Source organism: Gavialis gangeticus, unplaced genomic scaffold (assembly GCF_001723915.1).
Source record: "Gavialis gangeticus isolate Ggan-Ray unplaced genomic scaffold, GavGan_comp1, whole genome shotgun sequence".
Classification (NCBI taxonomy): Eukaryota; Metazoa; Chordata; order Crocodylia; family Gavialidae; genus Gavialis; species Gavialis gangeticus.
In genome coordinates, this window is record NW_017728997.1 from 980,653 (window position 1) to 994,309 (window position 13,657).

Here is a 13,657-nt window from a genome sequence, read left to right on the forward strand (position 1 = left end):
GCAAAGAGGCACTCGGCCCTGTGAAAACAGCAGACAATCATCTCTCGTGCACCCCCTCCTTCCCATTGGATTCCTTATTCCCGAGAGGCAGAGAGCCCTGGGTGACATGACCTGGCCACAGGACACTGAAGCTGTAGGACCTCCTGTGATAAAATCTTGCCATGCACATACAGACCGCGCAGCGGGAGTGACAGCCAGAGAGACAGAAGGACAGAGCAGGGACACTCAGAGCTCTGTTGGTGGCAACCCATGGCTTTCTCTGAACAGCAGCCAAGAGGCTGAAAAAACCAGGGGAATCCAAGTCTCTGGGAGAAGTGCCACGGCAGGATTTTGGCAGGGCTGTGTGGAGGAGCCCCAGGTCTGGAAGCTGCCCTGAATCCAGTCATTTGGTTACCAGACTGGGTGGCATAAGGTCATTGCTGTCAGTGCTGCTGACTAGGCCCACATGTCTTACCTCATACTTGCATGGCTGCCCTTGAGTCAAGAAACTGTCCTGGTTCCAGGTCTCTGCTGGTATTTCACATGAGGCTTGGGGCAGAGGAGCTGTTAGCCAGATGGGTGGTTTCCAATGGGCAGATGGACGTTTCAGTGGTTGAGCCACGTGTGAATCCCTTTGACATCCTGACGAGCAGGATGCTTCCAAACTTCTGGCTCCAGCTTTTGAAGGATTTTGCAAAGTGCTTGCAAAAATAAAATCCCACTAGTTCTTGTGACCCGCTTTTGCTTCTCCCAGAGGTGCAGAGGAGGCCTGCAAGGTGTTTATTGTTGAAGAGTGTGGGTGGAGGAGCAAGGAGGGTTAGTCTGAGGAGCAGTTACTGTAGAAATATCTGAATCATCAAGTTTCCTCTCCTCTGCACTGTAGAATGCTTGAGGGAACAGGGCTCCTATTCCCCCAAACTTCAGTGTGAAACTATTTGAATCTTTCACAAAGAATGCTTTTCTCCCAGGTGTTTGCTAGCGAGGTTGTCACTAAACACATGATCGTGAAAACAACACTGAAAAGGAGTCTGAAACCACCTGATTACAGATCCCTTCCTTTCTCATTTAGCCAGGTCCAAACACCTGTGAACCTCCAACTTTGTCACTAAAGCCAGGGTAGACAAGAAGTTGATATGAAGAAACAATCAAAGCACCCCTGCACCATCTTTTAGGTCTTCTTCACACTCAGAGATGAAGAAGGAGGACAGAGGCCTAGTGTCGTTTGCCTCTGCAGAGCACTTTTAAGCTGCAAGAAGGTCACTGCACTGTTTGGGGCAGACAGGCAGACTGTAAGGGCTGAAGTGGGAAGGACACAGAAGAGTCCAAGCCCCAGCATCCTCCTGTGAGCTGGGGCTGAGAGTGGCTGAAGCAGGGGGTCTGGCTCGGGGAGAGAGGTCGCCGCAGGCCCCTCCTTGAAGGACATACTTGGAGGCTAAAGGAGGTAGAACCTGCAGGATGCGTGTCTTAGTGGGTCTCTCCTTGTAGCTACTGACCATCAGCTCAGGCTAGATATCAGGAGGTGCTACTTCACGGTCAAGGCGGCTAGGACCTGCAACCAACTTCCAAGGGAAGTGGTGCTCGCCCCTACCCTGGGGGTCTTCAAAAGGAGGCTAGATGAACACTTTGCCGGGGTTGTTTGACCCCAGCATTCATTCCTGCCCATGGCAGGGGGTCGGACTTGATGATCTGCTCAGGTCCCTCCCGTCCCTACCGACTATGAAACTATGAAGCTTCTGAAAGCAGTAGCCCTTGCCTGCAAACAAACAGTTGCAACAGCCTTTGGCAGCCTGAACTAGGCAACACAGAGAAATCAGTTGCCTTTCCAAGATGAGATGATAAGAGGCTGTCTCTGAAATCTGAGTCAGTTTGTAATGAGGTGCAGTCCGGCAATGATTAATGCCGAAGTACAGCCAAGGACAAGCATAATGAGGTCTATTTGAGTGAGCTGAGCTCTGGCCTGGATGCCAGAAACTCCTGGGATCTAATCGTGACTTACATGGTCTTCGGGCATGTCACTTGCCTTAGCTCCCCATCTGTAAAATGGACATAATTCCCTCAGCAGTATTGTGCTCAGGATTAGCCACCCTCCCGTGGTCCAGAAGCACTAAGCACAGCATCTGCTTTTCTCCTCACGAGCCCTTGGGCTTTTTGGTGGCAAATGCTCTAGCGGACTAAAGCAATGTGTCTCTTTCTCTTCTTTGCAGTGAAGGATTTGGATACTGAGAAATACTTCCACTTGGTAAGTATATCATTCCCAGCATGGTCAGGGGTAATGGCTCTCCCACTGTGTGTGGCCCAAGGTGTTTTTCTTAGAGGTCACTTTTGCTGTCCCTCCCCCCCTCCCTGCATGTCCTCTGTGGGGAATGTCTGCTTGGATTCAGGACCCTCTCACCAGGAAACTGCCTGACTGACAAGGTACAGATAAAGAAGGGAGAAGGCAGTCGCAAATCCCAAGAACAGTGTTTCACCAAGCCCTTTCTTGCGGCTGTAAAAATAATTGCTTAATGAGGGGAGTGTGGTGAGAGGGGAGGAGGCTGTGGCTAAGTGGAAGTTTTAGTGCACAGTTATGGAATGAACCTCCCTTGCAGCAGTGGATGAACGTACAAGCAAAGAGCAGAAACGCTGCGTATAGTTTATTGTCACAGGCAAGGATAGGAATGTTTTCCATATGTACAGGATGCTCGAGCAGATGCATTTGTCAACCTGCCAGCATGCTGGCTTGGGATCAGGCCTGCCCCGGGGGGAGGTGGCCGAGACCTTTGTGGTTACTGCATTGTTTGGGTATTGAGATAATAATTGAACACACGTTACTTTTGGCAGAGAGAGGGAGAGCTGAGGTTTTATCTTAATCTTGATCATCATCTCATACATAGTTCTACAGATTTCACCTTCACAATGGCTGCCAATGCACAGATATGGGGAGGCAGTGGTTATGCTTCAGAAAATTGAATTCACTGCAAAAATATAAGCTTGATCTCTGCAAAGTACTCACTCCCTGGCACAGAGAGGTTCAGCCTGACCATTCTCTCGTTTGATTGTGACTTATTTTAGCAAGAGACAAAGGGCCTAGTTTTCAGCTGGCCTCAATAAGTGTAGCCTCCTTCCCTGCAATGGAGCCACAGCAATTTCTACCTGCTGACAATCTGGCCCAAAGTGGGGGTAGGTAGGTTCACATAGCCTTGATTCAAAGTCTTAGACTGATGTCAGTTAGAAGTAATTGCACTGAAGTCAATGGCGTAAAACCAACAGGAAGGAGGAATCATATTCCGCGTTATGAATATGTCACTGGTGCCCTCCATGTCAGCTCTCGGACCCTTGTTATTTCAGATTATATGACAGAAGAGGAGAAAATCTTCTTTCTTGGTGATGCCAGCACTATGGGGCTGGAGCACTGTGTGTGATAATGGCTGATGGCTCCCTTCCTTCCATGTTCACTTGCCACTGCCCCTCAGAGGGTCCAAAGGCATGGTCGAGCCCCTGCATGGACAGTATGCATCTTACAAGGCTGCTGAGATGACAGCAAAGAGCAGTGATTGCCAGTGGCCTATGCTAGCTGCCTTGGAGAAACAGAGCATTCAAAAAAACAGCATGGTCCAGTGGACTGAGCATGAAGCTAGCAGCCAGACATGCCTGACTCTGAACTCCAGCTCTGCCCCTGAAATTCTGCATGAGCTTGAGCACATCACAGTACCAGTAATACTATTTCCCTGCCCCTCAGAGGGGGTGAGAGTTGCTTAGTTAACATTTGCATAGCACTTTAAAGGCACTTTGTGTTGTTAAAAGTTGTAAAGAACAAGAAGGCATATGGGAATCAGAAAATATTTTTTGCGCTTTAGTTCTTTCCCTACTAACGATGCATATACTCAGCTAAAAGCAATGATAGCGATGAATATTTTAGGCCCAACATTCCTTTAAACAAGTTTATTTGGTAGGAGTCCTCACTGCAAGATGCTCCAAAGGTGGGAATCATAAGTATATTTTTTTGCATTGAACCAGGTTCTTCCAAGTGATGAATCAACTGAACATAAGAAGTCCCATAGGCAGAGCCATAGAAAAAAAGTCCTACCAGAGATCTACCTGACCCGGTTGCTTTCTACAAAGGTAAGAGAAACTGGGGTTGTGTGAGTTTCAGGTAGTGGGAAGCAGAAGTGCTGTTTGTAATCTGTCCTGAAAAGTGAGGTGTTATTTTAAGCAAGATCAAGTTTCTGGCCTGAGTAGAGATGGGTCCTCAAGTGTCCCACACTGTGGAGGAGATGGGAAGCCTGACTTTCTGACCACTTTCAACCAACAGGATTTCCCGCTGAAAACAAGTCGTACCCTCCTGCCTTCCCACCTGACTCTGCACTCAGGGAAGGGGCTCTGACACCTTGGATGGTCAAAACCCAGCATTCAGATCTGGCCCCCAAGCTTGGGAGTGTTCGATTCAGGACAAAGCAGAGAACTTGTTTGATCGGGATTCAGATTTGGACTTCCCTGTGCTCTGAGGCTGTTCACATCCAGGGCTTGGCACCCATCCTCAATCCCAGCATGTTTAACTGGAGCACAGATCATAAGACTGGCCAGCAGTTTCCAGTCTTCTCTTCTATTTACTGTGCAGAACCATCACAGATGTGTGAGATCCCACCAGCAGAGAAAGGGAACCTCAATGCCAAAAGACATTAGATCCAAACTAAAGTTAATTATATCACCATGCACAAACAAACCTTTCCCCCTCCACTTCTGCAACTCCTTCCTCCCTGAACTTACTAAGCTGGCAGCTAAGGGTCTCCTACTTGTGAAGAACAAAACCAGTCCTTAGGGAGTTGTAACTTGGTTTCGGTTGTCACTGCTTTCCCATTCCCTGCTCAATACTGTGTGTGTGTGTTTGTCCCACAGGGCACCCTGCAGAAATTTCTGGATGACTTATTCAAAGCCATTCTCAGCATCCGAGAAGACAAGCCACCTGTGGCCATCAAGTACTTCTTTGACTTCCTGGAAGAGCAAGCAGAGAAAAGGGGAATCACGGACCCTGATACGTTGCACATTTGGAAGACTAACAGGTTTGGAAGAGGAGACTCTGTCATTTCCTTTTTTCCAGCTCCCAGGACAAGCAGATTCAAAGCATGGGGCAGAGACCTGGCTAGCAAACATGGGCCTCTCAGGGTGCTCATTAGGGCAGAGACAGCAAAATGAGGAGGAAAACTAAGGGTAAGACAGGTGAGAAGATGAAGAAAGGATGGGAAAAGCAGATGGGTGAAGGGGACAGCAGGTTGCATTCAGAAATCATGAGTCAGTCCCACACACCCCGAGATGGTCGAGAACTTGGGTTCATTTCTGTTGCCTCTAGCTTCTGAACCTTTAGGGTGACATTTTCAGTCTTATCTCTGCAACCAAGAAGACTAGAAAGCTACGTGTCGTGAAAGCTGCACTGATGTGACTCCCAGAGTTGGCAGTGTGAAGAACTCTAGGTATCATAACACTCACTATAAAGTCACAAGATTTGGCAGTGCAGGTCCAGCTAGCAGATAAGTAGCTGAGGCCCAGAGTGCCGAGGGGAGGGTTGGAGATCATAAAAAGGAGCACAGACCCTGGCGGGGAGACAGAGAGACAGCAGGGGATAAACTGGAAGGAGGCTCAGATATTTTAACTGGGGAGAAACAGAGAAATCGGGAAGTTCAGGAGAATGGAGCATGTGAACTTGGAGGAGAGGCTCAGCCCACCATCGAAGGAAAGAACAGCTACCCCTGATGTAGCTGCAGGGGGAATAAGCACCCCAAACTTGTGGCAATTAAAAAATGTCTTTTGCCTGGAAAAGTCAGTGTATGGAAATGAATGCAAATTACTTCTGAGTTAGTATAAGTGCATGCAGATTTGATTATTAGATTTTTTTGAGGGGCCAGGACAGACACGTTTGCTAATAAGCTGCAGAACCTTTCACTCCCAGCCACCACATCTAATCTGGGTCCAGTTAGTGGATGGCAGTTCCCATCAGATGCTTGGCCTCTATGTGAGCCAGGTTTGTGGCCTCCCAACAACTTGCTCTGGGCACCTATCTCTGCCCTTACAGGCACCTGCAGTAGCAAGCTCTGCAGAAAGGCCCAGGATCCCCAGAGCTGGAACTGGTCCATCTGGCTGAGGGAAGGACCAATGGGAAGGAAGCTGCCATTGCTGCTGCCTCTTTTGTAACCATTTGATGGGAAGTTGTGTTGTCAGGGCATTTGTCAGAATTATCATAAATTCCACATAAAACTTCCAGAAACCCATGGTAGGAAGACAAGGGAGAGAGTGACATGGCAGTTAGGACTTGGGCCAGACCCTGGGAAACAGAATAGAGAGAGACAGAGCCGTGACCAACCCCTGAAGATCACAAACCCTTCGAGTCCCATGCCCAACCATAAGAACCAGCGTATATTCAGGACAGGGATTAGCACCACAAGTCAAGGAAATGTGTGGGAGTCCCTTCTGGACCCTGCACAGACAACCAAATTCATTTATGATGTTATGCACCAGTCGTACCTGGGTCAGGAGGATGCTTACGCCCGCACCATGCCTGATCCTCATTCTTCAGCTTAAAAATGAAACTTCCCTTTAGCTGTAAAATACCTGCCTGCCATTTCTAGCTCAGCAGGGTGAGGAAAGCTCATAGTTATAACTGCAATTAAATAAGAATCCTTGTTGCCATTCCCACCCCCCCCCACACACACACACTTCTTATTCATTTTCTTTCCCTGTTGCTTCCCCATCACTGCTGTTTCTAATTCTTTTGTTGTGAGGGAGTGACCTGGAGAAGTCCATTTTACCCGTGTTTCTGATGTCTTCCCTTTGCAGCCTACCTCTGCGATTCTGGGTCAACATCCTGAAGAACCCCCAGTTTGTCTTTGACATCGACAAGACTGACCATATTGATGCCTGCCTCTCCGTCATTGCCCAGGCCTTCATTGATGCCTGTTCTCTTTCCGACTTGCAGCTGGGCAAGGTACAGATTGGCAGAGCCCCTGCCCGCCCACCCCAGCTCCTGCTGAGATAGACCAGCCCCTTTCAGCATCAGGAGAGCTGCAGTGGTGCAGCAAGTAAAACTGTCATCATCACTGGATGTTTCATTCACCCCAGTTTCACTTCAGTGACTTCAGCCAAGTGACTCTGGATTTACCCTGGTGGAAGTGAGATGAGAATTAAAATCATTAAAGAGAGCTGGCAGCTGGTTTGCAATCAGGCCTCTTTAGAGCTGGTCTACACTTAGAAAATTGGGCTTGGTATGCATCGGTCTCAATAGGGCCTGGTTTACACTGAAAAAGTTTTGCTAGCCAGTCAACATAGCCATGCCAGGAAAGGGCCCACCATATGTTGCTAGAGGTCTACTAGAAAACTCTTCTAGTACAAACACAGTTTAGCTTCATCTGCAGACCCTGTGTACCTGATTCTGCTTGATGGTGCTGGTTTTACCCTAGTGTAGCACCGCTGTTTTTAGAGAAGCTGCTCCTGATGCACACTGATTTAGAGAGGCCAGGCTCCAGGCCGAGATGTCAGTCCCCCCCAAGATTGTATGTTGCTGAGGCTTCCTTTTGCAGTTTTTATTCCTTTACTTCAATCACCACTGCAATTTTGGACCTGTTATGTGGCTTGACCTCTACTGGCCCGAAACCCTCCACCCCTTTACCATGTGAACAGTTTAAGTGAAAGCCTGGAAGTAATGGACTTTAAGCGTGCAACAGTCTAGAGAGTTAGGGCTTGGTTCTTGTCTCACTTACACCAGCTTTATCCCCAGTATAACTCTTATTTTACCCCAGCCTGAGATCAGATCCAAGGTCTGTATCTGAGCAAGCCAAAAGTTGGGGTGGGGGGGGGCGGGTGAGAGAGAGATTGCTCTCTCTATGGTTCAGTGTTGATATATGAAACTTCCCTACATAAATAAGTTTTATGAGCACAGGTTTAATTCACTGCTGTTCAATGCTGGCACGTGTTCAGCTTGTGACGCAGAGCCAGCCCCTCTGTGCTGGATGCCAGAGCAGCACATTCCACCTAAATTGAAAGCACCAGGAAATCTTTACCAGGAGAGCTTAATACTGGAGGAAGATCTAATGAGCCCTTGATTTTTGTTTGTTTGGGTTTGTGAACATTTTTTGGCCGCTTACAAAACACCTACCATTTGTCCTTGTCAAGCTGTCGATTCAGAGAGGAGAGGTCAGGCAGGGTCAGGCAGCAGATGGAAATCTCTTCAGAACAATAACTGGAGTTTGGGGATTGTTGAGTAATGTTGGAAGAGTAAGGCTCTCATTTACTCAATAAGAATAAAAATGAGGTGTCCTGACTATGCAACATGTCACCTAACCCCCCACGGGCCCAACTCACTGACACCAGCTGGACCCCGATGCAGTTTTATGCTGCCTGTGGAGCTGCTCCCATCATTAACTAGAGTGTGGGGTATGGTGGCAGGGCAGCTAAGGTGTCTCACTACAGCTCTGGAGGCACAAGTCCAAGCCCTAGTCTAGTCCCAAGCCAAGGACTGCACGTATCTGACCCATTTATAATGGGGTATTTGGTCATTCAGGCTGAGAAAGCAAAGGTCACATCACTCCCTCCTGTAGCATTGGCTAAAAACTGCTGTGCTTTACCCACACTAGCCCAATGGGCTATTAGCCTTGGACTGAACTAGTGTGAGCTCAGACTCGGGTCTTCTGTATGGTGCATATAATAAACTGGGATACATATTCCTTGTTCCAGTTTCCCACTGAAAGGACGCTTTCTATATGCAGAAACTGAGGAACAGCACAAACAGGTTGGGGTTGGTTCCTTTGCAAAGGAAATGATATTCACAAGGAATATGAATAGACTGAATTTCTGCAGTGCACTCATATGAGATTGAAACCTGATAGTGGGTGTTAAATGCTGTTAACGTAAGAGGTGCCTTGTAGCATATTACAGCAGTGCCCATAGGCCGCCAAGTCACTGCTAGGTGCAATTCAGGGACTTGTCTTTTCCCTGGGCTAGGTGATCAGCTGATACCTCTCCCATAGTGTCCTTACACTTAAGTGTCAGAGGTTGGGACAGGCACCAGTTTACTCAGGCATCTGTATGAAGGGGGCCATGAAAGGACTGCACCATTTCTGATGGCTCACTAGCAAGGCTAAGATGGTATTGTCAAAATAGACATGCTTCACACACAGTTGCTACTTTCCCTCTACTAATTTGCACACCCACACACAATGAGACAGACGTATCATTATAACAAATTAAAAATAAATTAAATCAATTCTGTTAAAACCTGAGTCAGTATTTTACCCTTGAAAGTGCAGCCTGTCTTACCAAGGGGACGCTGAGGGCTTGAGTTTTTGAACAAGCTGCACCTTGTGTGTGTGTGTAAATGTAAACAGTACCCTGATTGACAGGCCCAGTGTCAGCAGCTGCACATGCAGATTAGTCACACAATTAAGAACTCTCCACACCATTGTTTAAAATCAGCCCCCCACCTTCCCAGATTGATCTGTTTCCTGAATGTGGATGTAGATGAAGATTTTGTTTCAAGGCAAGAGCAGTGCAGACAACTTTCAGTCTTGGAGCCAGCACAAAATCAAATCTCTCTCTCTCCCTCCCTCTAGGACTCACCTACCAATAAACTACTGTATGCCAAGGAGATTCCAGAGTACAGGAAGATAGTGCAGCGGTATTACAAGCAGATCCATGACATGCCGCCCCTCAGCGAGCAGGAAATGAATGCACACCTGGCTGAGGAGTCTCGGGTAAGAAACATGCCAAGCTGTAGGAGAGCTAGGGGATGCTGAGTCCCATACCCAGTGGTGCCAAACAGACTTCACTACCTGTTCTCCATGCTGCTGAGTACTCCTGTCCTGATTGCTGAATTGGGAGCCTGTGGACGAGGCATGCAGTGATCAGCTCTGCAGTGCTGGAAGTTAGGGACTACAGCAGGTGCTACAGTACTGAACCTCACCTGTGCTAAATGGTGAAGGCAAAATCCTTAAAGGAACCATCTCTTGCACTGGATCTATAACCTACAGCCACCTCAGCTAACCCAGCTTAGACTACTTGTGCACTGTAGTTAATGCTCAAACTGCCGTGGGATGTGGACATACCCAAGCTAACATTACATAGCTTGGGCACTGGTTGTGGTCTAGTGGCAGCAGCATGGAGCTCAGTGCCAAAGAGCCTAGAAACTGAGAGCTTGGAAGTATTGGCTCTCCTTGGTTTCTGGTATGCCCAGCATCTGCCAATCCTAACTTCAGAGCAGTCCCTCTGGTGGGCTGCCATGGACCCCAGAAGCCTAGACTCCACCACAGCACACCAGATGGGTTAGCAGAGAGCCACGCTTAGTGAGCAGGCAGCAGCGTCTGCAGCTGTCAAACCACGGTTGGGTTCTGTGGGAGCTGTGTCAACATCAGACCATCTGTATAAAACATTTCAGCTTCCACAGCTGGCCAGTTCCAACAGAAAATATGTGGTCTGGGCATTTCTGATCAGCTCTGGTGCTTGCTTGCCACTGTGGAGCACCTTGAGATCAAGGAATTAGCGATGCTACACAGAGATACTGCAGGCCAAATTCACCCCTGGCATAAACAAATGCAACTCCCATCGATGGCACCTGTTTGTGCCTGGAACACACTTTGGCACCAAGTCCCCAGACCAGTATTAACATACCCTGAATAGCAAAGAAGGGAAAAAGCCATGTTCAAACAACGTGAACTTAGAGCAAAGGCAGACCTGCCCCATTGATTAGCCCAGCTGACCGGGCTGCATTTCGCCACTTGTGGTGTGCTAATACTCCTCCCATTTTTCTCTTTTCATGAAGAAATACCGGAATGAGTTTAACACAAACGTCGCCATGGCAGAAATCTACAAGTACGCCAAGAGATACCGTCCTCAGGTGAGCGGCTTTGGTTGTTAAGGGAAAGCAGTGCTCCATACCTGGTGTGTCTGGGGAAAATACCTTTTGTGGGTGATTGGTTCTGTGTCTCATTAGCCCCTGGAGAAGCGTCCCCAGGAAGACACCACCTCTGTTACAGAGCACCCTGAGCTCAGGGTCCAGGATGGCCATATTTTCCTAAAACGTCTTTCTCCTCCTTCTCTGGCCCCCTCAGTTGTCTCCCCAACATAGAGTTATTTACAGTTTCCATGGGAAACCCACTATTTCATGTCTTTTGTCAGATCATCAGCAGGTTGAGGACACTACCACTGACCACTCAGCCTCATTTTTCCAGGCCTGAAAATTAGCTTGCAAATCCTGGTGGCTGTAAGTGCAGGTGTGGGGGTGCCTGCCTGACTGCATCCACAGACCAGGAGCCAGACACATAGGTGCCTTCGTGCTGCAAACACTGGATGTGGACATAAAGGCCAGGCCTAAGTGGTCATAACAAGGCCTAGTTGTTTGTCAGTGGGCTGGCCCTGCAGGCTTCACGTTTGCATCCAGTAGGGATGAAACCTGCCAGAGAGAGAGAGAGAGAGAAAGCACCTGACTTTGCTTGTGAGGGACTTGCCCTTCTGCTCATGCCCCACACTGAAGTTGGCAGGGATCAGTGGGATTTGTACGGAGCTGGAGGGGGAGCGGCAAGGACTAGGGACCCAAGAGACGGGGAATGAATTTCTTGGTACTCCTGCCCTTGCAGATTGTGAATGCCCTGGACTCCAACCCCACAACGAAGCGCACACAGCTGCAGCACAAGTTCGAGCAAGTGATTGCACTCATGGAGGACAACATTTACGAGTGCTGCAGTGAGGCTTAGCTGGCGTGTGAGACCAGAACTGCTCCTGGAAGTGACCTTTTCTCCAGTGCACTGTCTCTGCTAAGGAACATGCCTTTCAGTGACATCTCTATATTTAGATAGATACATATTTGGTTGTGTCATTTGTGGTCATTCTGAAACCCAGCCGGTGGCAGGCACACACACCTGGTGAGATGGGCTGGCGAGGAAGGAGACACTGCCTACAGCTTTTCAAAGAGCTCAGAATCCCTTTCATTATCTGCACTGCCTGGCACCCATAATTTATTTGCTCTTTCAAGCCAGAAATGGAGAGGTGATGCTCGCAGTGAACTGACTACCTGCTTCCAAGCAGCCATTGGTTTCCTGTGTTCCTGTTTCTAGAGAGAAATGCCTTGTGGACTAGCAACAGAGTTATGGAAGTGGTAATGATGGACATGAGCAGTGGGGCAGCTGCAGGAAGCAATGAACAGAGATATCAAGGGCCATCAGGGCTCCCGTTCACAATGTCCCTCTGACATCTGTGTACTTTAAATACCAGGGAATCTATTTACTGTACACTCTCTGCTGCATTAGGTGTATTTTGTGCCTTTTATTTTTGTACTGTATGTTTAAACAGAACCACTCCTTCATCTGAGACTTGTGCGATATGGGGAACTCATGGACTGGGCAATGTGATTGCTTCCTAAGTAGTCAAGACATGTGAAAGCACTTTACCCCTAACAGAAGTGGCTGTTATCTAGCTGGAGGGATTGCATTGTACATTAGGCAGCATCACACAAGAACAAACCAGTGCAGCTGTTCCCACTTCCCCACGTTTCCCAGATGTTTCTGCACACACCGAACTGGAGTTTACAGCGGAATTGACAAATCTTCCCTAAATAGCTGCCTTTCACCCCTGTGGTGACAGGAATAATTTACCCACAGTAGGAAAATACAGATGATTGGGTCAAAGGGAAAACTATCCTTCCCTTTATTACATCTTCTCTATGTGAGCAGGCTCACACACCACTCCCTCCCACCCCCACCTCCAACCAAATTCTGTTCTCAGGGCAGATCTAGAGTAATGCCATTGACTTCAGCTGGACTTATTTCACATTCACACTATTGTCACAGAACAGAATTGAGCTGACCTCTGAACGTCAAGTAGGTATTTAGATTTCCACCTGATCTAGGGTGGGTGCTACAAGGTTGATACAGGCCTGATCAACACATTTTCGGCCTCCTAAGCAAAGAGGAAAGGCGATATTCTGTTCTGCCTTAAACCACAGCATTGATGGAGTTACATAGGTATGATGCTGGATTAACACCTTCACCTCACTGCAGCTTTTCTCTAGTTACTCTGGATTTACACAAGGACAGAGTTTCATCCTCATGCAGGTCCCATTATCCCTTCAGCCCACCTAGCTGCAAAGCCTGGAGCTCCAGGCCTCTTGGCCCCTTCTTGCCAGGTGGGGAAGGACCACACGTATCCCAGCATTCATCCTGGGCTCCTCTTTTACACAGATATACATCTCCAAAGCCTGCACTCACCTCCCAGAAAAGCCAAACTAACCCTGAACCTTTCTCCCTGGCTCTGGCCTTTGCCGATGGCACCAAACTTTGAATGCGAAATTAAAAGCAAAACTACTACCTCGCCAAAGGCAGGTTTCAAAGGGGAGTCTGCAATCCTCATTAGCAGCCAGCTGATCACTTGGATAGGAACAAACCAGCCCTTGAGCTCCTTGGCTCCAACAGACATCCTCCTGGAGGACTCATTGCCATGAACAGTTGGGCTTTGTTTTCCTGTAGCTAGAGATTTAACAAGTCGCACACATACTCCAGTGCATTTAACAAATGGCTTGCCCGCAAGAGCAGAGAAGCACTGACACTGTGGATGTTCAAGCCTATTTTCTGAACAAGTGGCTTCAGAACAGAATCTTTAAGGTTGTAGCTGGGCTACACACTATTGAGAGAGAGAGATTTAAAAAAAAAAAAAAAAAAAAAAAAAA

General features: G+C 48.0%; 1 protein-coding gene across 1 annotated transcript in view; it reads left to right on the forward strand.

The window, feature by feature from the left end:
• Positions 1-13,576, forward strand: part of PLXND1 (plexin D1) — a 124,491-nt gene extending 110,915 nt beyond the window's left edge. Inside the window, exons 30-36 of the mRNA XM_019504576.1 lie at positions 2,184-2,218; positions 3,976-4,080; positions 4,855-5,018; positions 6,787-6,934; positions 9,555-9,695; positions 10,760-10,834; positions 11,574-13,576. Coding sequence (XP_019360121.1) covers positions 2,184-2,218; positions 3,976-4,080; positions 4,855-5,018; positions 6,787-6,934; positions 9,555-9,695; positions 10,760-10,834; positions 11,574-11,690 — 785 coding nt within the window. The 3' untranslated portion in view covers positions 11,691-13,576. The remainder of the gene's footprint in view (positions 1-2,183; positions 2,219-3,975; positions 4,081-4,854; positions 5,019-6,786; positions 6,935-9,554; positions 9,696-10,759; positions 10,835-11,573) is intronic.
• Positions 13,577-13,657: the final 81 nt, after the last annotated feature.